Genomic DNA, 20,662 nt, shown 5'->3' on the forward strand with positions numbered 1-20,662 from the left:
GAGAATAGCGATCGATAAGTGCAAAAGATAGGATTCCGACCGGAAAAGATCCAGACATATCGTAGCGAGGCACCTGATCAACAGTGAATACCACGGTATGATACTGTACCGAGCCGACGTTTTACTGAAAGTGGCTGGTTGATCCGAGTGGTCGAGGTTACCCTGGCCATATCTTGACTTTAATCTAGCTCAGGTGAATGATTGGAGGCATGCTTAACTTACTCCGCGTTCTTACCCGAACCGGAATCGTTCGTTATTGCGTGAGCTGTGATTCGAAGACTGCATCTTCGCGCCGAGGGGAACAACCCTCTGGAATGGGGGAACAAATAAAGGGTTACATTACTAGTTTTAGGCTTATCTTGGCACAGAAGCTTTTTGGATCAAACTACTAAGGTGTCGGACCGCCACGTGTTTAAATATTTGACCTGGTCCAGCCGCTGGAGAACAGAAATCGGTCATTTTTGTTCAACTAGTGGCAACAATGGTTTCGCAAGTTCAGGCCATCGATGGCATTGAGCTTTTCCCGCCAGAGAGCACAACTGAAGTAAACAAACCAGCTGGCAGTACTATTGAGGAACTACCCAAGCTCAAGTCTCTGCATCAATGGGATCCAAATCTTCCACAAGAGAAACTCGATGAAATCAGCGAGGCAATTAACACAGATGACCAAGAAAAAGCCGCCGAACTTGATAAGTCCTTTGTGCAGGATTCGCCTTACGAGACCGTTCGTGCGGCAGTTCGCAACACGGACGGCGAGGAAGTTGCGAATACCGTACGAGCATGGATTTTAGGAATGATTTTTACGACGGTCGGCGTTGGACTGAACATGTTTTTGAGCATGAGGTGAGATCTCTCGGGGTTCCTGTACCATCTGAACAACTTATTAAGCACCGAACAGGAGCCCGGCCATTTCATTTCCAGCTATTGTGGTGCAATTGGTTGTCTACCCAATCGGTTGCCTATGGGCTAAATGGATGCCAACGAGAATTTTCAACACTTTTGGACTTCGCTGGACCCTGAATACCGGCCCCTTTACCATTAAAGAACATGCAGTCATCACGGTAGGTTTGACATCTCGTTCTCCATTGAGCGCACCGTTAACTGTGTTTAGATTATGGCCAAGTACGTCATGAAACCATTTCCTGTCATCTTGCAATTGAGATCCACTCACACAATTTAGCGTGTCAATCGGATACGCGTATTGCACAGATGCCCTGCTGGCGTTGAAAGCAGAGCGTAAGTGATTTTATTCGCAGGGTGACTATCTCTAACAACGAGCAGCCTTGTATAACCTCGAAATCACCTGGGGTTTCCAGCTCCTATTCGCATTGAGCAGTCAATTAATCGGCATTTCCCTGGCTGGAATCTTTCGTCGTTTCGTTGTCTGGTATGTAATGAAATTTTCAGAGTCTTCTTTATCACCGCTGATATGTCCAGGCCGGCGGCCATGATATGGCCCACGCAATTTGCAAACACGACCTTGTTCTATGCTCTCCACGATAAGAGCTCTTCAGATCCATCCAAAACCAATGGGTGGACTATTTCGCGTTACAGATACTTCATGTATGTCATGAGTGGGATGTTTCTATGGTACTGGTAAGTTTGCACAAGTTCCAACCCTGCTTTTCGTCCAAAGCTAACGCCATTAAAGGTTTCCGGGTGTCATCTGGCAAGGGTTGTCTGTCTTTGCCTTTGTAACTTGTGAGAGCTTTTATTTCAGTTTCCAATGCCTGGAAGCTAACGCATCTACCTCACAGGGATAAAACCAAATAATGTGGTCTTGAATCAACTATTTGGCGGGTTCACTGGCCTTTCGCTCATTCCGCTCACTTTTGATTGGACGTGAGTCTGCAAACCCAAGCTTCGCCTTCTTCTCTTTCTCTAATATCACAAAGTTATGTGTCCGCCTACCTTCTTGACCCATTGCTTGCACCAGTCCACGCATTGGTCAACACCATGATCGGACTTGTGGTGTTCTTAATCCTCGCAACGGTTGGAATCGCTTATACGGGAGCTTTGTACGCCACATTTCCACATCTCACCTGACAAAGGCTGATCAAAGAATAGGTATTCCGAATACCTCCCAATCAACACAGCCACCACGTATGACAACAAACAGAAAATTTATGATGTGCAACGCATTCTAGGGCCAGGCTTCTCATTTGACGAACAGAAATATAAAGCATACTCACCGATGTTCTTGGCGCCAACATTTGCATTGAACTACGGATTATCATTCGCTGCACTTACAGCAGCCATCGTTCATATTACCCTTTTCCATCGAAAAGAGATCTGGCATCGGTTCAGAGCTGCTCAGAATCAAGAGCCTGACATCCATTTAACACTGATGAAGAAGTATAAAGAAGCCCCTGAGTGGTGGTATGCAGGACTTTTTCTCTTTTCAATGGCTCTAGGACTGGCTTGTATTCTGGGTTACGACTCAGAGCTTCCCTGTGCGTGAATTTTCTCGCCCCGCAATCATTAGTGCTAACCAAAAGCACAGGGTGGGGATTCTTTGTATCTGTAATAATGGCCGTTGTGTGGATTGTAGGTGTCTCCTCAGATTGGGTGATCACTGCTAACATAGAAAGGTTCCGACTTGCATGATTTACGCAATTAGCAATATCGTGCTTTGTGAGTATATTCCAATGCGCTGGGGGTCTAAGTCTAATGTATTTAGCTCTTAATGTGTTGTCTCCCTTTTTGGCAGGGTTCATGATCCCCGGCAAACCGATCGGAGTCATGGTCTTCAAGGTTTTCAGCACAATCACCCTTGGACAGGCGTATGTTCTTCTTTCCCCTGGCACTTCCCAGGCTAACCTCAATTCAAGGCAAACATATTGTTCAGATCTCAAGGTAATTCCAAACAAAATGTGCACTTTTTGGTTTTATTAACTCCTCTTAACAAGCTGGCGCATTATATGAAACTCCCGCCTCGGGTTACTTTCATGTGCCAAGTCATCCCCACAATATGGGCGTGTTTTGTTCAGATTGCTGTCATGAACTGGGTTCTGGGAAACATCGAAGGGGTTTGCAATCCGTGAGCCAGTTCAATATCTTCGCAACACTAATGAGCATGTTACTGATATGAATCCAGTGAACAAGCAGCACATTTCACATGTCCGAATGGCAGGGCGTTCTTCTCGTCTAGTATCGTATGGGGTCAGTATTATCCTTGTTTCTTGCTTTATACCAAATAATTAACTACTTCCATAGGTGTCATTGGTCCGAAGCGCATGTTTGGACCCAGTGCAATATACGCGCAGATTCAGTGGTTCTGGCTGCTGGGGGCACTTTTACCGGTGGCATTCTATGTTTTGATGCGAGTCTTCCCCCGGTCTAAAGCTCGCTTCCTCAATGCTCCAGTGTAAGTTCGAAGCCTTTTGCTTGATTGGGCGTTACTGATTTGAAACTAGTATGCTAGGTGCAATGAGTTGGCTTCCTCCGTGAGTGATCCGACATATATCACTGTAGAGACTCAGTTGACTGATAATCTTTAGTGCCACCCCACTGAGCTACTCTTCCTGGGTCATTTTTGGTCTCCTCTTCAACTATTGGATCCGACGTCGATGGGGTGGCTGGTGGCATAACTATAATTACATCACAGCTGCAGGACTTGATACCGGCCTTGTTCTGTCCACGATTGTCATTTTCTTTGCTATTACGCTTCCTAATGTCTCTGCTCCGGCATGGTGGGGTAACAGTGCTCCGTTTGAAACAATGGTAAGTGCATGATTCAGCTTCTTTGCGTATTCCAGTCTCATTGAGTACTTTCAGGATTACTTGTCCACTGCCCTTCGAAAGACAGTATCAGGCAAAGAAACTTTTGGTCCATCAACCTGGTGAGCAGCATTTTGGTACTTTCAATGTCGATTGTCAATAAGTGGTGGGACAATTCCAGACCGTTGGTCACTTATGGAGGCCGGCAAACAAAGTCTTGGGATGAGACATCACACCCGCCATTGCATTTGGAAAGCAGTCAAGTCATTTTTTCGAGTTATTTGTGGAGAAGAGGGCTAGTCGTGCGGCCTTGATTGTTTGTGACGTCACTCCAATTGTGGATGGGTTGCAATTTGAGTGGCGCAGCTGGGCAAGACAGATGCTTTATCCCACAAATTTCATGGGGGTTTCCAATTTAGGAAGGAATTTTAGACAATGTCCCTAATTTTGGTGTCCCTTGGAACCGTCGAGGGAAGTATCTATTGTAGATATGAACTCAACCCCTCTATTCCACTAGCTTGAAGACACACAGAAGCTTGAGAAGCAATTCGGCAAACTGTAGACTGCTAGCCGGTATGCGGCATTTCGATCAATGATGACGGTCCAAGTAAAGATGAAAACAAACAGTAACGGGCTGAAATATCAACTAATCCCGTACAAATTACGGGTATTCGCTGAAAAGACCAGGGTGCCATGGAGTGGTCGCATATCGCGGTCACATATATTTTGGCTCTTGGCAATGATTTTCAAGCGAATACATCAATATTTTCTAAGGTACTGTTGTAGTTTACATGAACGAGGACGGGCTTCTTGTGAGTTTGGAAGAACCTCGCATCCGTGCTCAAGGTCGACGCTACAGCTTACAATATACGAACGCGAACAAGATAACGAAACCCCATATATTCCTCTTCTAGATCAATTAAATTTCCCAGCCCATTGATATAGCATGTTCAGAAGGCAGATCATTCCGCCAACCTCTCAGCACCTTCAGATAGTTCATCATCTTCCACATATTCAATGCCTAGACATGGATTAGCACTGACTCAAAAGATAATGATTGTTCGGAAGAACGGACTCTCAATTTCCCACCCGTTCCAGGTCTGAGCATCTCGTTTTGATGCACCCGAACTGCTGCTCTGGCTATTTGCAAAACGAACCAAGCACCTGGCTACATTGTATTGGACAGTCCAACCATCTGGTTTGATACCGCTGCCACTCGTCTTTTTGCAATAAGCATTATAAGGCTTTTGCGCACCTTGGTCTGTTCCATCCGAGTTCACAGCTCTACCAGGGAGTTTATACACATCTTCCTGGTTGAAATGGTTCACTGCGCAGAGAATTGAGTCCATGTCCAGAGGTCCCACGGATGTCGGGGTGTACATTGAAGGCTTATTGGCACCCCACCAGTCTGCGGACGTCAGTGAGCTCTGTGGCTGGATCCATGAAGTTTCATAGTCTCGCTTGAAAGCCCACGAAACTTGGTTGTTGCCATTCTTTGGAGATCTATGTTAGCGTGGGCCTTAATCCGTGGCCAGGTAATACGTACTTGGATACCACCATCGGGGGGTGGCATGGGCTCGCCATAGTCCTGCAACTGCTGTTGATACTTCTTCGCGTAGGCTGTCCCACTTGGAAAATCGCCTGCGGTTTCCCAATCTGTCGAAGAAGATAGAATTAGACGGGGACGAACGTCACAAATGAAGAGAATGGGAACTAGGGATTTGGAAACTCACAGGTGGAGCGCCAGGGAACCCAATAGTTTCGCATTTCAGAATCCGAACGCGGCTCAGGATCCAGCTGTTTCCAGTTTGATGTAAATTCACCCATCATCTCTGCATCTTGTCAGCCAACTTGCGATGTTCGAGTTCAAGCCATAGAGAGGGAAGGGCTATTAGATACTTACTGACACAATTCCCATGCCAGGTATTCTGGAAAGTAGGGACGCACTCGGTCCGGCGTTGAGCTTGGGGCAGCCAAGTCCCCCCCTGCTCGGTCGAGGCCCAGGGGAATTCATCGCATTGTAATTTGAGATTCTTTCTTCGAACGGCTTTGTTCGGCGCATTCGTCTCCTGCACAGAACATTTCGTGTCCGTGCAGACCGACTGATGCCGCTTTTCAACCCGTGCACCCCCCTTGATCTCCCTGGAGTACGTGAACTTCGTCCACAATGGATCAAGCTTAACGATCCCATCGCACAGACCGGGCACTTCGTAAGTGAGCCTTTCGGGGTTTCCATAGGCATCCAATACATCGTTTATCACCAAATATCGACTAAGCCAGGCACAATTGACTGGTGATTTGTATATAGTGAGAAAAAAAGTGAAAGCATAAGGTGTAAGAGGGAGACAAGCGGGATGAAAAGACGAGAGGAATCCAGTCATCATCGCGGAACTCACATCGCAATTCTGGTAGTCTGAATCCAGTCGACCCAATGGGGCAGTGGCCCCTATCGGTAAACTCTGGAATTTTGGGATCTATTTGGCATGTGAGCTTTTTCTGCCCAGCTAGAACAATTCGTCACCGGTGGTGAATTGCATACCCATGTCCACATCAGCCCGACGGAAAATTGCCGGGCCCGGTGTCAGAACAGACATTGTGCTATTGGAAAACATGTCCAACTGAGGAAAATTGGAATCGACGCCTCTTTTATCCACGTCTGGTGCAGACATCGGGGTCGTGCCTGTGTTCTCATATAGTTTGATCATCTTGGCAGGAGAATATGCCTCGCGATCCCCCGTCGCCCAGTCAATGAAACCGAGGATTTTGGCCTTGGCTTTGTACCCCACATTGTAGTACAGGTAGGTTCCAAGCCGGTAGTGGAAAGCATTATCAGAGGTGTCGTAGTCACCGTGTGCCTGGAAAGAGAGATCGGTGTCGACGTAGCCGCTAAGCTGGGCATCCATTAAGGTTTTGCCCCCGACAAGGCTGCCGCCGCCAATTTTGATTCCGACATTAGCTTGAGGTGTTATGACAACATCAATCTGTGCGTCAACGCCAAGGCCAGCATGAAAGACGGGTTCAACTTCACCAGGGCTGGGTGATTCGGTCTTGCTTTCAAGACCGAGTGTGTTAGTATACTTCTCCTGCACATCCTCATCCTGTGGCCAGAATACTTCAGCTTTTCCAAAGGACATTCTTGCTCCAGCGTCGAAAGATCCATAAAGAGTGATCTTGCCTTTGATCTAAATGATAGATTAGCGTCAGATTCCTTGATATTCAATGAGAGTTAAGGGTCCGCCGCCAGTAGTTACCTGACCATACACATCCAAAGTGGGTCCGACAGCAGCAATCTACTATGGTGTTTTGGGGGTGCGCCGCTCGCTTACATGCGCCACTCGCTTTCCGATTACGTTAATCACTGAGCATGTACTGAGCACGCACTGAGCACGCACTAAGCACGACTAAGTATATACTGAGTACGCACTAAGCACTCACTGAGCGTTAGTCATCGGTCATATGACGGGACTAAGCATGATCACTGAGCCTGAACCCATAAGTTACTGACGTCTACTTAGTGATCCTAAGCCTGAGCGCCCTCATAAAAGCGGCGGTAGCCTAGATAGGAAAGGCTCCACCCGCCAGACTTTTTCCTATGTAGATAGGTACCACTAGGTATCACAAATGCATAGATGCTCCTAGATAAACCCACATGCTTATCACTCTCAATCATAAGTCTCACTAACTCCCTCCCAATGCATCACATAACATTCCATAATACTTAATTATACTTCACTCTCACAGGAATTTCAGAATCCTCAGGCAAAGCTACCCAGCGACTCTTATACACGCGACCATCCTTCATAACACCCAAAACATATTGTTCCGGTTCATCAAATATAGTCACATCCTCCAAAGGATTCTTGCTCAACATAACGACATCGGCATGGAATCCCTCTTTGATTTGACCGATCGCATCCTCCCACCCCATCATCTTGGCAGGATTGATTGTTGCACTGCGAAGAATCTGCAATGGCTTCAAGACCTGCGACCGTAGGGCAAACTCGTGTGTCTGAGCCGAGCCCAGCGGACCAAGCAAATCAGAGCCATAGCACATTGTGACACCCGCTTCGGCAGCAATCTTCAAGGCTGCGAGACCGGACTTGAGCACTTGTGAGTTCTTTGCCTGAGACTCGGGTGGCAAGTACCCCTTCCACTGCTCCGACGCCATCTGCGCATATGCAATCAGGGTGGGTGTCAGGTACACACCCTTGTGTGCCATCATCTTGGCGGTCGGCGCATCCACGAAGTTGCCATGCTCAATGCCTTTGACGCCGTTGTCAATACAGTGCCTGATAGCCTTCACCGTATAAGCGTGGGCAGTGACAAAAGTTCCCGCATTATTAGCGCACTCCACCATCGCTTGAATCTCGCCCGATGTGAACTGCAAATGCTCTAACTTGTCCGTTGGGGATGCCACACCGCCAGAACCCATAATTTTGATGAAGTCTGCTCCACAGCGGATTTCCTCGCGCACGGCAGCCATGCACTCGGGGACACCGTTGCACATGCGTCCCAGGTGGTTATTGCTATGGTTCCCTCCACAGCATTCAGTGGGCTCGTGTGATCCGCGCAGATCGCCGTGCCCACCGAATTGGGACAGGGCATGGCCGGAAATAAACACACGTGGTCCAGGGAATACACCATCCTCGATGGCTTCTTTCAAGGCTAGTTGTGCTCCGCCACAATCTCGGATGCTGGTGAAACCACGATGCAGCATCTGGGCAGCGGTGTAGGGCTGCCGGAGCAAGTGGACATCGTTGGGGTTTCCAAAGGCTTTGGAAAGATCACTGAATCCAGGTACGGCGCAGAGATGAACATGAGCGTCAAACAGACCTGGGCAGAGGTAGCGGCCTTCACAGTCGATGATCGTCAGGTCGGTTGGAAGGGGCTTTGGCAATGATGAAGAAACTGATTGGATTTTGCCTTCCCGGGTGATCACAGTCGAGTCCTTCAAAATCTTCCCCGCTTGAACGTCGACGACATTGGCATTTTTGAAAAGGTAGCCTTTGGGTTCTGGACGGGCCCAGGGCTTGATCTGGGAGTCTGCTACGTCGGACATGATAATAGAGAGCGAATTGAAATGAATCAACAATGAGGGGAGATAGCAGGAAGACGTGGCCTGTATACTAAACCGAGTGATAGGGATGTAACAGTGATCGCATTTCTGGCCGAATGAGCGATCGGGAAGATGGTCGACGCAGGCCAAGTTGCCGACGTATCGTCATCGGCTATGCCCCCGCCTGTGTTGTTTATCAGCGCATGCTGATCCTTTCCATATCTGCCAGAGATGGGGAGATCATAACGCGGGCCTAATTCGGGGTCGACAAGCTGACCCAGGGTTGTCTCCGTTTATTATCTGCATTGCACGGGTTAAGCAGCTTAGATGTTACACTTTCGTCAAGCTCAAATAGTACCTACTGCCCTTTTTAATTTGCCATTCTGTGCAACTGGAACGCCGACACCTAGCCACCTCTCAACATGGACAGCGGCAAGGAACAAACGTCTTTTAAAGATGAAGCAGCCCTAACTAGCGGCGAGATCGTGGGTGTATGTGAGGGGTATGAGGGGTACACTGCTGAGGAGGAGAAGGCCGTTTTGCGCAAAATAGACACGGTCATTCTACCATTTGTGAGTGTTCAGCTGTGTCTGGAACTACGAGGTAGCTAATAGGACGTAATAGATGTGCTTTGTCTTCTTTCTACAGTACCTGGACAAGCAAAGTCTGAGCTATGCAGCAGTTTTCGGGCTCATAGATGATCTAAACCTGACCAGCTCACAGTACTCGTGGACGAGTTCCATCTTCTACATTGGCCAGCTCGTCTCCGAATATCCCTTCATCTATCTCATGAGTCGGTTGCCACTCGCCAAGTTTGTCGGAACCACGATGTATGTGTCCTCCTCCTTGAAACTTTCGATAATTTTGCTGATAGATCTGCAGCATCATCTGGGGGGTCATCTGTATGTGCCTCGCGACACCGAAGAACTTCACCGGTTTCGCCGCCGTCCGTTTTCTTCTCGGATTCAGCGAGGGCGCTGTCTCTCCTGCATTCATTACCATCACCAGTATCTGGTATCGCAAGAAGGAACACACCGTTCGCACTGCGCTCTGGATTACCATGAATGGCTTGGCTCAAGTTATAGGCTGCTTGCTCATGTACGGGATTGGCAAGAATGGGTCCTTTTCCCTCGCTCCCTGGCGTATTTTGTTTATCATATGTGGTGCGCTGACCGTCGCGGCCGGTCTTGGATTTTTCATGTTGATGCCCAACGGACCCAAAGATGCTTGGTTTCTCAACTCGCGCGAAAAAGAAGTACTTTCCTTGCGTTTAGCTCAAGACCGTGAAGGGGGAGATCAAGACATCATTCTCCCTTACACATCTCAAGGAAGCAATGCTGGATCCCAAGGCGTGGATGGTCTTCTGGTTTGGTGTGCTTGTGACGATGCAGTCGCCAGTGTTGACTTTTGCATCCCTTGTCATTGAGTCTATTGGCTATAGCAAGCTCGATACGATGCTATATACTGCCCCTTCGGGGGCTGTGCAGGTGGCCATGCTTTGGATTGGCACCGCTCTGGTTTACTTCGTCCCTCACCAACGGACCCTGGTTGTTTTGGTCCTTATAATTCCACCGCTTATCGGTTGCGTATTCTTAATGAAGCTTGACGTGGGCGCCCAATGGGGCCTCATCGTGGCTTCCTGGATGGTAAGTCCTCTGTCTTTGAAGCAAATCTCTACACATTATGTTTTCTAACACTTCACTCAAGTCTTCCTGTATCACCGCGCCCTGGTCAATTCTTCTCTCCCTCTCGGCTTCCAATGTCAAGGGCAATACGAAGCGTGCTATTGTCAACACGATGTTCTTCATCGGGTACTGCGCCGGTTGCATTGGCGGGCCCCAGCTTTGGACCCACAAGCCACGCTACACTGAGGGTGTCATTACTGGTATCGTGACTTGGTGCTTGCTGTTTGTCGCCGTCATTGTCTATCGCTTTCTCTGCGCCCTGGATAACAAGAACCGGGACGCAGGTGTAATTTCTGGTGGTGACATGGGTCGGCAGATCGAGCTGGACCAAAATTGGTTGCCCAAAAACGATTTGACCGACAAGGAAGACAGGCAATTTCGGTATGTATGGTAGAACGAGTTCATTTTTATTTTATACATTCACCCGTGAAGCACTCAATCTCCCATTCGTAAATACAAAGCCGATTGTGATATCCACCGGGAGGAATCGAAGCTGTCCCGCTGGCGGCAACCCTGGTGGATCGAAGGGTTTGACACGCCTCCGTCGAGACAAATTTGACGGTATTGTTTATAGCGTCCCCTGACCTGCAGTGGTATGTTTTGCATATAGGTTCGTGTACCCGTACCGTTCCACTGCCAGAGCCACCACTATGGGTGTTTCCGTAGATGTGATGTTTGTGAGTGAACGATTTATGTAGAAACGAGACGCACAATTCCCTAGGCCGAACCGATGTAAACAAAGGTGGAGTTCCGGACATGTGATGCAGGTACATGTGTTTCCACCTCATTCCATCTTTGGTTCCAACTTCATCTGACCCCCGCTTTCAACTCCGCTTCACCCCAGCTTTGGAGAAATCAATCATCAGCTTAAATAGCCTTACAAATTCTGTCTTAAGACATCAAAAGCATCTTCATTGAAGAATCCCGAGAAATTGCGAGGTATGTTGTCCACGAGGGGCTCGACCTGGGCGAAGATCGACTTCGCCCATGGACAACAAGATGTTTACGACCATTCCAACAATCCTAATGGAGTTGTGAGCTTTGCAAATGCTGAAAATGTAACCTATTGTCCGTGAAATTGTTGGAAATAACGAGACCGCTAACGAGAAAGACAGTGGCTGCTTCATGATGACCTGTCGGATTACATCAATAAACAGGTGCGTAATAACCAAAGCAAAAATAAACCTCCCTATGACTGACAATAAAAAGAGCTTTGACAGGCAATGCTGTGCATATGGTGAAGGCTACACAGGGACCCTACGAATGCGATCTGCGATGGCGAAGCACCTCAACAATCATTTTAAGCCAGTAATGGCGATCGATCCGGAGGAGATTACTTTTGCGGCTGGAGTGACAAGCCTGAACGAAGTCTGCGCCCTTGCCTTATGTAACCCGGACGACGCAATTATGCTCCCTCGGCCTGTATATGGGGCCTTCTACCGAGATCTTGGCACTAGGACCGGGTAAGATGCCAGTCACGAATAGCCAAAGCCACGCTGATTAATATCCTTCCAAGCATACATCTAGAATATGTTTCCGTTGGAGATGAGGATCAATTTTCAACTGACTGTATCGCTGCTCTCGATGCTGGATTCGAAACTGCGAAAGCGCGAGGAAGGAGTATCAAAGCATTAATAATATGCAACCCGCACAATCCGCTTGGACGCTGTTATCCTCGGGAGACTTTGATCATGCTCCTTCGCCTATGTGCCTCAAAAGGTATTCATTTGATCAGCGATGAGATATATGCTCTTTCGGTTTACCATAGACATGACCGGCCGTCGGAAAATTTCACATCCGTACGCTCTATTGACTTCACTGGTATCATCAACCCGGACCAGGTTCATGTCCTCTACGGAATGTCAAAGGTAAGGCTAGGTGACTCAAATATATAAAAAGGATAATTGAATTAACTTCGACACAAATAGGATTTTGGTGCCGGTGGAATGCGCTTAGGCTGTGTTATATCGCAAAACCCTGAGTTCACTAAAGCGACACGAGCTGTTTGGTGAGACTCGATATATCTAAATCAGTGCTTTGGAGAATCGCAACAAGCTAATTCTCACATCATATTTCTAGCCGCTTTTCTTCTCCTTCTCAATTCTCTATGAGCCTAGCAGCAGGAATGCTTGAAGACCAGGACTTCATCGGAAAGATTTTACGCAAATCCCACGCTCTTCTACTTAGAAACCGCTTGCTAGCAGAAGATCTCCTCAATCAGGCAGGTATTAGCTTTCACAATAAAGGGTATGTGAAGGTCATCAATAATTTTAGTGATTTTGATAATCTAACCTCGAATAATCATAATAGGAATGCAGGATTATTCGTGTGGCTTGATTTGAGCGCGCATCTTTGTATTGAAGATACTAGTGGGGATGCATGGGCTGCTGAGAGGGTTCTCTCCCGACGCTTGAAAATGGCTGGTGTCATAATGTCCACTGGTGAAGAATACCATGCCGAAGAACCCGGGAGGTTTCGGCTTGTATTTTGTGTGAGCGAACAAACACTGAGAGAGGGCATTCGAAGGTTAGTTCCATTCATACTGTGGCTCCGAACCTTGAGAAAGAAAATCCGTGCTGAAGAGGGGTTCACAGGATATGCACTCTATTACGAAACTAGAGTTGAGGCGCTAAAAATTCCGGCACAAACATAATTCCTTACGAGCACTGGATATCACGGGGTGAAGATCTATACCGGCTCTATGGGGTCTAGAAACCTCGCTGGATTTATTGTTGACTTTTTAGAGGAGAATTTTGTGCGCATGTCTTGTGGAGTTCTGATTCTGGATACTACCCATGTTTGAGAGTACTCGCGTAATCTTATGGTTTTTTTTTTTTTTTTTTTTTGGTTTTTTCCTCTCCGTTTAAACCGTCAAGAAGAAAGTAAATTGAAAGACAGCCCAGCACCATGTACCAACAAGTTTAGGGAGCATTACTCAGGCGAGAAAGTACCATGAACTTATCTTATAATAGTAAGGCGAAAGGGTCTATTGTTTTACATAAAATTATTGACCAGTTCTCTCTGGAGTAGATATGTAGTAAAAATCGGGTATCTAGATCTGGCCCTTGATAATATCGGCCGCTCGCTCAGCGATAGCGTATACGGTACTCTGCAGGTGTCCGCAAACCTGGAAAGGGATAACAGAAGCATCCACAATGCGGATGTTGGAGGTGCCGTAGACCTTCAACGAGCTGTCAACAACACCGCCAATATCCTTCGGCATCATCGCAGCTGTGCTAATGGGATGGAAGTTCGAACGGACTATGAAGTTATTAGCACCCAGCAACCAAAGCAGAATACAACGTGCACATACAATTGTTCTTGATGAACGACGACCATCCCTGGTCATTAGCGTTCGCAGCAACGGTAGAGAAACCGGGTTTAGTCTCAGCGCCGGCCATATCGGCAAACGGCTCCGTCTTGAAAAGCTGACGAATGAAGCGAGCGGCCTGGATCTGGGCGTGGAGATCGAAATCGAGCATGAAGTACTTCGGGTCAATGGTGGCTGCAGCGGTCGGGTTGGCGGAGGAGATGTGGATGTTTCCACGGGAGAAGGGAACGGAGCCCCAGTACTCAGTGCCCATGGTAGTCCCGGATGGCTCGACGAGGACCTCGGCAACGGGAATGTGCGACTTGAATATCAGGTTCCACTGGATTTTGAAGAAGCGCTCGATGTCAGCCGCCTTGGTGACGTTGCCGTTGGCGGACGCGACTTGGGCGGCGTAGGCAGGGAGCTTGCTGAGAAGCTGGGCACCGACAGCCGTGGCGTTGGAGAACAACTGAGTCACGGAGGGGTATGCAACATAGTCCGCGAGATTTGAGTAGCTTGTTTTGGCATCATAGGTAAGACCATTGTTCATCTGATCTTGGAGGTTCTCGCCGACCGTTGGCAGGTTCACTTTGGTGCCAATTCCATACTTTGAAAGGATGCTAGAGGCAAGTTAGTTATAAGGCTGTTTTCATCTTTTGAGAAAGGCCACATACTCTGGGTTTCCAACACCGGAAAGTTCCAGTAAAACAGGGGACTTCAATGCACCTGCAGCGAGAATAACCTCACGGGAAGCCTTGACAACAGTCGTGGTGCCATTGGCCAGGGTAACTTCAACGCCATCAGCAGTGGCCTCATCACCAGTCTTCCAGGTGAGCTTGTTCGCGTTGGTGTTGAGCCACACGTGAAGGTTGCTCCGAGCCTTGTAAGGATAGTAGTAGGCGCGGGCAGCGTCTTCACGGATGTTCAATTTCGAATCAACTGTCTTTGGGTAAAGAGCGTATCCGATCATTTTGCCTCCATTGGGATCGATGTTGTAAGGGACAGGAACAGGCATGTTTGGATATGTCGTGTTCAACTTCTGGGCGAGTCCATCGTTCAACTGCGTCTCGGACCAGCCAACTTTCAGGGGACCATCGAATCCATGGAATGCTGGGTCATATGCGACGCCAGAACCTTCCAACCAAGAGTAGTTGGTTCCCTGAAAATGTTCACCCTTGCGGTAGTAAGGGAACAGGTTCTTCCAGTTCCAGTCCTTGTTGCCAATTTCCTCCCACGCATCGATCTGAGCACTCTGCGCACGGAGATACACCATTCCGTTGATGGTAGATGTTCCTCCAAGCGCCTTTCCAGCACGCACCGTCTGGGGATAGTTTCCAGCATATTCCTGATCCACGGTCTTGTAGGCCCAATCAATGGCGGTGCCAAATGCTTTTCCATATCCAGTCGTGGAGGTCACGTTGGGGTTGTTGTATACCGAGCCTCCAGCTTCGATTACTAAAACATTGATATCATCGTTTTCGGAAAGACGGTTGGCAACTACCAGACCGCTTGTGCCACCTCCGACAACGATATAGTCATAGGTAGGCTCAGCTCCACGAACGACATGGGGAACGGCTGCTGCCAGAGGGAGCAACGCAAGGCCTGCGAGGTTGCGCATATTGAGTACAGTACTTAAATGAGAGAAGAAAAGGTTGACTACTGTTGCCTCAATATTCTCCTAGACAAGGGAGTTGTATTTATACACGATGTTTGATGACACGGGAACGGGATTGCCGCACTCCACTTGCTCTTCACACCGGGAAAGGATTCCTTGGCTATCACTAATAATTCAGTCAGCATCCACGTACAGCTTTTTTGAGAACATTAGTGATGTTGCTCGAGCTGAAGCTCCACAGGTAACATTAGGATAGCCCGGAACATACATCAATGGGTAATCTTCGATGGGCCCGATATCGGGCCAAGACTAGCTAAGACCAATGCAAAGAACGATCAGCATATGAATCCAGGGCGGAGTAAAAATGGGTTCGAATTAAACACTGCCCCTTAGTGGTCGGGTCCGTCTTTTTCTTCTATGCACAATGCAGTCCGATGCAACCGAAATGCACGATCAAGGCTTGGAAGTGTGATCGACTGGGATACCTGATATTTTAGAAGGAGCTTCAAGCTTAGATACATCCTAATATCCGTACCTACTTTACTGGGCAAAACTTGCCTCAGTTCTTCCGACCTGGCTCAGACACCTACTGAGCCGTCGCCGACCACGGTTACGTCGATGGCTTCGGCACGTCGGCGCCGATCCTTTAACGGGACGGCAACCAGGGCCGAGGGAGCCATCTTTTACCGGTCGGCATGACTGCAACTGTGTGGAGTAACGGCTCGGGCTTGTTTCACCCGCTTCTAGAATAGGCTCGAAGCCCTTGAAACAATGATACCCTGCCAAGCGATGACAGCATGTATATCTGAGACACGCCTTATCACTATTGTTACAAGAGGGATATCACATGGCACTCGTAAGCCCCTGACTGGATGTGCAGAATTTTGCCATCCGAGTTAAAAAAAGTTTTGTGATGAGAGAAGCGGCGAAAATCTGATCTGATAAGATGGTTCCCGTGCTGGGAAAGTCGGCTGAACTCTATTGACCAACAATAAATCCCATAGCGCCAGTTCCGGGTGGTCCCATGTGCAAGTGGAACCGGCTGCTTTTTCACGTTCCCTTTGCGCTCTAACAGTGGAGAATCCGTATCCCAACCCATATCGCAACTTGAACTCTGCTCTATCAGGAAGCCGACATGTTCCGGGAAAGTTTGTTAACGACGATTTTTGGCAATAAATTACATTGACCCTTTTGAGGAGGAAAAGCCGGTATATTTTTGCAGGTAATATTGTGACACCCATCAATTTATAGTCAAAAAGGGACCAGTCACTGTAATTTTTGTAAAGGGAATTGTGCACTCACAGGATCGACACAATCGCTTGCGGCGGCTTGGTTAAACAAGCAATTGCCGTTAAATCTTAATGTTCAATATCCCGGTCTTGGATGTTCCTTGGTTAGGAGATTCTTGGAAAACCATCAAGTCGTTAAATTCGTAGATTGATATTCTTATTCAAATGGAGTCCTTCCGATCATTCTGTTCCATCGAGAGGCAAGATAGTGCGCCCATCCACTAACAAGCATTCACTTCGAATTAACCTGGTCCCTGATCACTGAACAAAGGTTTTGCACATATGTATCATGTAACTTGACGCCCCTCGAAAGCTGGAAATATGGGATATGGACGTTTTGCTCCCTCAAGTGATGGAGAAAAGAGATGTTGAGGTGCGGGAGTGGCATCATCGTGGATGGAAGAAGGCTGCTGGCGGTGGTCACAGAGGCCTAGAAGCAATCAGGAAGTGCATTTTGCTTTATTGTCTTTTCCCATACCTTTTCATTTGAGAATACTTTTTTGTTTGAGACAGTCTCTGTAGGTGAGCGAAGGGCAATTAAAAACCCCATCTTCGTGTCAAACATCTTGTCAAGAATATCACGAGGCTATGAACAGCCCTTTCCTATGTTAATTTTGAACCGAAATCTGAAGATGGGAACATGGCTTTTATCATCTCACTTGTAGCAAGGAGTCCCATGTGTGGCATTGCGTGAACATGACCCATTCTTGAGTCTCATCATTTCTTACAGCCTCCCCACTCCAAACTACATAATCATGGGAAGTTCCTTGCGCTTTGGGCTACAAGCTTTGCAGATCGCAGAGATCAATGAAGACAATTGCCGAGTGTGGATCTTGGACACACGTTCAACGCCTGTGCCGCGTCGTCTATCCGGCCTTGCCCGTCTCATCTGATAAGATGGGCGATCAGAGCTTCCCGTTCGCGATGATCTTAATCACAACAGTTGGATGATCATTCCCTCTTCAGGAATGAACAGCCCCATAGCGAGAGAGCCTTGATCGGTTTAAACTCCTGCGTTTCATTGATTGGTATTAAACTCAGTGAAAGAACCAATGCCTTGATTAAAGTGAAACTGTAATTTAGTATCGCCGTATGTAATTTTTGCTGCTTCCCTGCCCACCTTTCTGAGAGAGTTATGTAAGAGCTATAAATTGATAAGCTTCCCAACTTAACTGAGCCATCACCTCGTCAGAGCTCTTTTCCACTTAGATCTCACACCCTATCTGATTTCCATTCAAGATGACAATCGTGAACTTGAGCAACGGGAATGGCAACCATGCCAGGCCAAAGCCCATCATTTCCGCGGATGTTCTCATTGTCGGTACTGGCCCTGCTGGTGCCTCTCTAGCATGTTTTCTGGCGTACTATGGTAGGCTCATAACCATCAGACTGGCTCAAACGAATTTTCTAATTCGAGCTAGGTATCCGAGGAATCATGGTCAGCTCCTGTCCCACGAGTGCCGATACTCCAAGAGCGCACATTACCAACATGGCTGCCATGGGTGCGTTGGCTCGCCAGAAACCCTCTGTTGAATAATAACTAACACGAAGCAGAGTGCCTTCGAGACATTGGTCTAGATGTCGAATGCAACCGCCTTGCAACTAATGGAATGAACATGATGCACACTCGCTGGGCATACAGCATGGCAGGGGATGAATACGCACGAATCCACTCCTGGGGACACGATCCGAAACGCAAGGTATATTCAAACGAAGGCATTAATTGCACGTCTTGAAAATAAACTAACGAGTGACAGGGTGACTATGAAACAGCCAGTCCGTGCGACCCTGTCGATCTCCCCCAGACCCTCCTCGAGCCCATCCTCGTCCGATACGCCACACTGAACGGCTTCAGCTGTCGCTTCGACACCACATTCATCAACTTCGTCCAAGATACCGAGGGAGCCACATCAATACTCCGTGATAACATCACCGGAGCGGAATATAAAATTCGCTCGAAGTATTTATTCGGCGCAGATGGAGCTCGTGGCGAAGTTTTCCGCCAGCTCGGCCTTCCACTGGACGTGCGGCCGGACCAGGGCCTTGCATTCAATGTCCATCTAAAAGCAGACCTTTCAAGCTATATGCAGTATCGCACAGGCAATCTCCACTGGCTTTTACAGCCGGATAGAGAACACCCGCTTTTCGGGTGGGCGTGCATTGCGAGAATGGTCAAGGCGTGGGATGAGTGGCTTTTCATTGTTCTACCTGAGCGTGGAAAGGAGCTTGAAATTAACCCGACTAATGAGGAGTGGCTTGGTCGTATGAAAGAGTTTATTGGAGATGATTCCATTGATACGGAGATTCTGGGTGTGTCTAAGTGGCGTATCAATGATGTTGTTGCGGAGAGCTTTTCTAAGGGCAGAGTGTACGCTGACTCTCTTCCTGATTGTGATATCTCAGTTGCTAATAGGTTGGTAGGTTCTGTCTTGGTGATGCCGTGCATCGGCATCCGCCTTCGAATGGACTCGGTTCCAATACTTGTATACAAGATGCATACAACCTGGCTTGGAAGGTTGCATATGTTCTGAAGGGTAAGCTAAATTTAGGCTTTGGAGCTTATGGTCGTCTAACAAAACATCTGCAGGCCAAGCATCTCCCTCCCTGCTCGACTCGTACACCGCCGAGCGTCAACCTGTTGGTCGTGGAGTGGTCAGTCGCGCCAACGAGTCATTCCGACACCACGGCCCTGTCTGGGAAGCACTTGGAGTTACCCTGTCCACGCCTGAAGAGAGAACACAGGCACTTCACGAATTGACACTGCCTACACTGAAGGGTCGAGCTCGTCGCGCTGCTCTCCAGGCTGCCATTGAGGTAACGGAACACGAGTATCATGCGCTGGGCACTGAAATGGGCCAATTCTACCAAAGCTCTGTTGTATATTCTGCGGATGAAAATTCCTCATTCTTGTCTCCTGAGGTAGTTGCTAAAGACCGTGATCTGAGCCTCATTCGAAGCACATATCCTGGATGCCGCTTGCCTCACGTCTGGCTTAACAATGCAACTCCAGTGCAGCGCATTTCTACCATTGACTTGGCTGGAAAGGGTGCTTTCGCGCTATTTACTGGCATTGGAGGTGATGCTTGGAAGGCAGCTGCTTCAAGGGTTGCAGAGGACCTGGTTATTCAAGTCAAGGCCTACTCCATCGGTTTCCGCTCAGATTATGAGGATGTTTACTTTGACTGGGCGCGTGTTCGCGGTGTTGATGAGACGGGATGTGTTCTCGTTCGACCCGACAACTTCGTTGCTTGGAGATGTAACGAGGTGCTGGGGGATGAAGCTCAATGCGCGTCGAAGCTAGTTGAGGTCATTCAGAGCATTCTCGGTCAGTAAACAGAATATATCCTAGGTTCACTTTTATTTAAGATCATCAAATAAAATATGGAGTCCACGAGTTCATCTATCCTTCCTGAAAAACTTGGTTTCACCTATGAAGTCAATATGTAGGTTATGCATGTATCAGTATCAGGGACGCTGCAGCTTCGCTTGGCTTGTGCTTGACTGAAAGTATGATACGGACCATCGCCACATTAGTCGGGTTTTGCGAACAGTCGGAAACGGACTTTAAGCCGCCACCAATCGTTGTCGAGCATCGCAAGCTTTTACAAGGTACTGGGCTTAGCATAACAAGACCGCTGTCTTCTTCAGAACGTTGCCTTAATCGCAATCTTAAGTGATAAACTGCAACCGATGTGCCGATCAATACTGAATCGAGTTCTTCGCCGACGGTCGAAACACGTGGATCGGCTTACCACCCTGGTCCACAAGCCGCGGAAAATTCTTTTTTATGGGCTCTCAAGCACCTTAGTAAGGAACATCATGCCTATTGAGGACGTTTCATCTACCCAGCGGCATCATTTTCTTGTTGGGTCGGCTCCCACATGAAATGACGTACCTGGTGATGGACTTAAAGTCGTACAGTTCAGTCTCTCTGTAAAGATCAAACTCTGCAAAGGAGCGTCGTCTCTCCAAATTATACAATTTGGG

General features: G+C 48.0%; 7 protein-coding genes across 7 annotated transcripts; 4 read left to right on the forward strand and 3 right to left on the reverse strand.

Moving 5' to 3' along the window:
* Nucleotides 1-481: 481 nt before the first annotated feature.
* N7498_008302 (uncharacterized protein) lies at nt 482-3,846 on the forward strand (the record flags this gene model as incomplete). Its single annotated transcript, XM_058455364.1, has 20 exons — nt 482-843; nt 899-1,061; nt 1,112-1,122; nt 1,181-1,236; nt 1,282-1,387; nt 1,438-1,596; nt 1,652-1,701; nt 1,758-1,842; nt 1,896-2,018; nt 2,068-2,453; nt 2,504-2,547; nt 2,592-2,634; nt 2,681-2,783; nt 2,832-2,856; nt 2,910-3,040; nt 3,098-3,162; nt 3,217-3,367; nt 3,417-3,446; nt 3,501-3,723; nt 3,778-3,846. The coding sequence occupies 20 exons, from the start codon at nt 482-484 to the stop codon at nt 3,844-3,846; spliced, it is 2,385 nt and encodes a 794-aa protein (XP_058305352.1).
* A 917-nt stretch (nt 3,847-4,763) lies between these two features.
* N7498_008303 (uncharacterized protein) lies at nt 4,764-6,854 on the reverse strand (the record flags this gene model as incomplete). Its single annotated transcript, XM_058455365.1, has 5 exons — nt 4,764-5,213; nt 5,267-5,376; nt 5,454-5,552; nt 5,624-6,166; nt 6,260-6,854. 5 exons carry the CDS (start codon nt 6,852-6,854, stop codon nt 4,764-4,766), a joined length of 1,797 nt encoding a protein of 598 aa, XP_058305353.1.
* A 584-nt stretch (nt 6,855-7,438) lies between these two features.
* On the reverse strand, nt 7,439-8,779 carry N7498_008304 (metal-dependent hydrolase family protein; the record flags this gene model as incomplete). The annotated part of the gene is made up of 1 exon (XM_058455366.1): nt 7,439-8,779. The coding sequence occupies one exon, from the start codon at nt 8,777-8,779 to the stop codon at nt 7,439-7,441; it is 1,341 nt and encodes a 446-aa protein (XP_058305354.1).
* A 419-nt stretch (nt 8,780-9,198) lies between these two features.
* On the forward strand, nt 9,199-10,855 carry N7498_008305 (MFS general substrate transporter; the record flags this gene model as incomplete). The annotated part of the gene is made up of 5 exons (XM_058455367.1): nt 9,199-9,348; nt 9,401-9,606; nt 9,659-10,031; nt 10,105-10,422; nt 10,484-10,855. The coding sequence occupies 5 exons, from the start codon at nt 9,199-9,201 to the stop codon at nt 10,853-10,855; spliced, it is 1,419 nt and encodes a 472-aa protein (XP_058305355.1).
* Nucleotides 10,856-11,576: 721 nt separating this feature from the next.
* On the forward strand, nt 11,577-13,114 carry N7498_008306 (pyridoxal phosphate-dependent aminotransferase; the record flags this gene model as incomplete). The annotated part of the gene is made up of 5 exons (XM_058455368.1): nt 11,577-11,618; nt 11,671-11,924; nt 11,978-12,329; nt 12,390-12,469; nt 12,541-13,114. Coding segments are annotated over 5 exons (1,302 nt in total), but the record flags the coding sequence as incomplete, so codon positions are not given.
* A 399-nt stretch (nt 13,115-13,513) lies between these two features.
* On the reverse strand, nt 13,514-15,389 carry N7498_008307 (GMC family oxidoreductase; the record flags this gene model as incomplete). Its single annotated transcript, XM_058455369.1, has 3 exons — nt 13,514-13,722; nt 13,775-14,391; nt 14,446-15,389. The coding sequence occupies 3 exons, from the start codon at nt 15,387-15,389 to the stop codon at nt 13,514-13,516; spliced, it is 1,770 nt and encodes a 589-aa protein (XP_058305357.1).
* A 2,525-nt stretch (nt 15,390-17,914) lies between these two features.
* Nucleotides 17,915-20,008, forward strand: N7498_008308 (uncharacterized protein; the record flags this gene model as incomplete). The annotated part of the gene is made up of 6 exons (XM_058455370.1): nt 17,915-18,044; nt 18,097-18,177; nt 18,230-18,375; nt 18,433-19,043; nt 19,097-19,209; nt 19,263-20,008. The coding sequence occupies 6 exons, from the start codon at nt 17,915-17,917 to the stop codon at nt 20,006-20,008; spliced, it is 1,827 nt and encodes a 608-aa protein (XP_058305358.1).
* Nucleotides 20,009-20,662: the final 654 nt, after the last annotated feature.

Source organism: Penicillium cinerascens (genome assembly GCF_028974065.1).
Source record: "Penicillium cinerascens strain IBT 15544 chromosome Unknown scaffold_4_segment0_segment0, whole genome shotgun sequence".
In the NCBI taxonomy this organism is placed as follows: domain Eukaryota; kingdom Fungi; phylum Ascomycota; class Eurotiomycetes; order Eurotiales; family Aspergillaceae; genus Penicillium; species Penicillium cinerascens.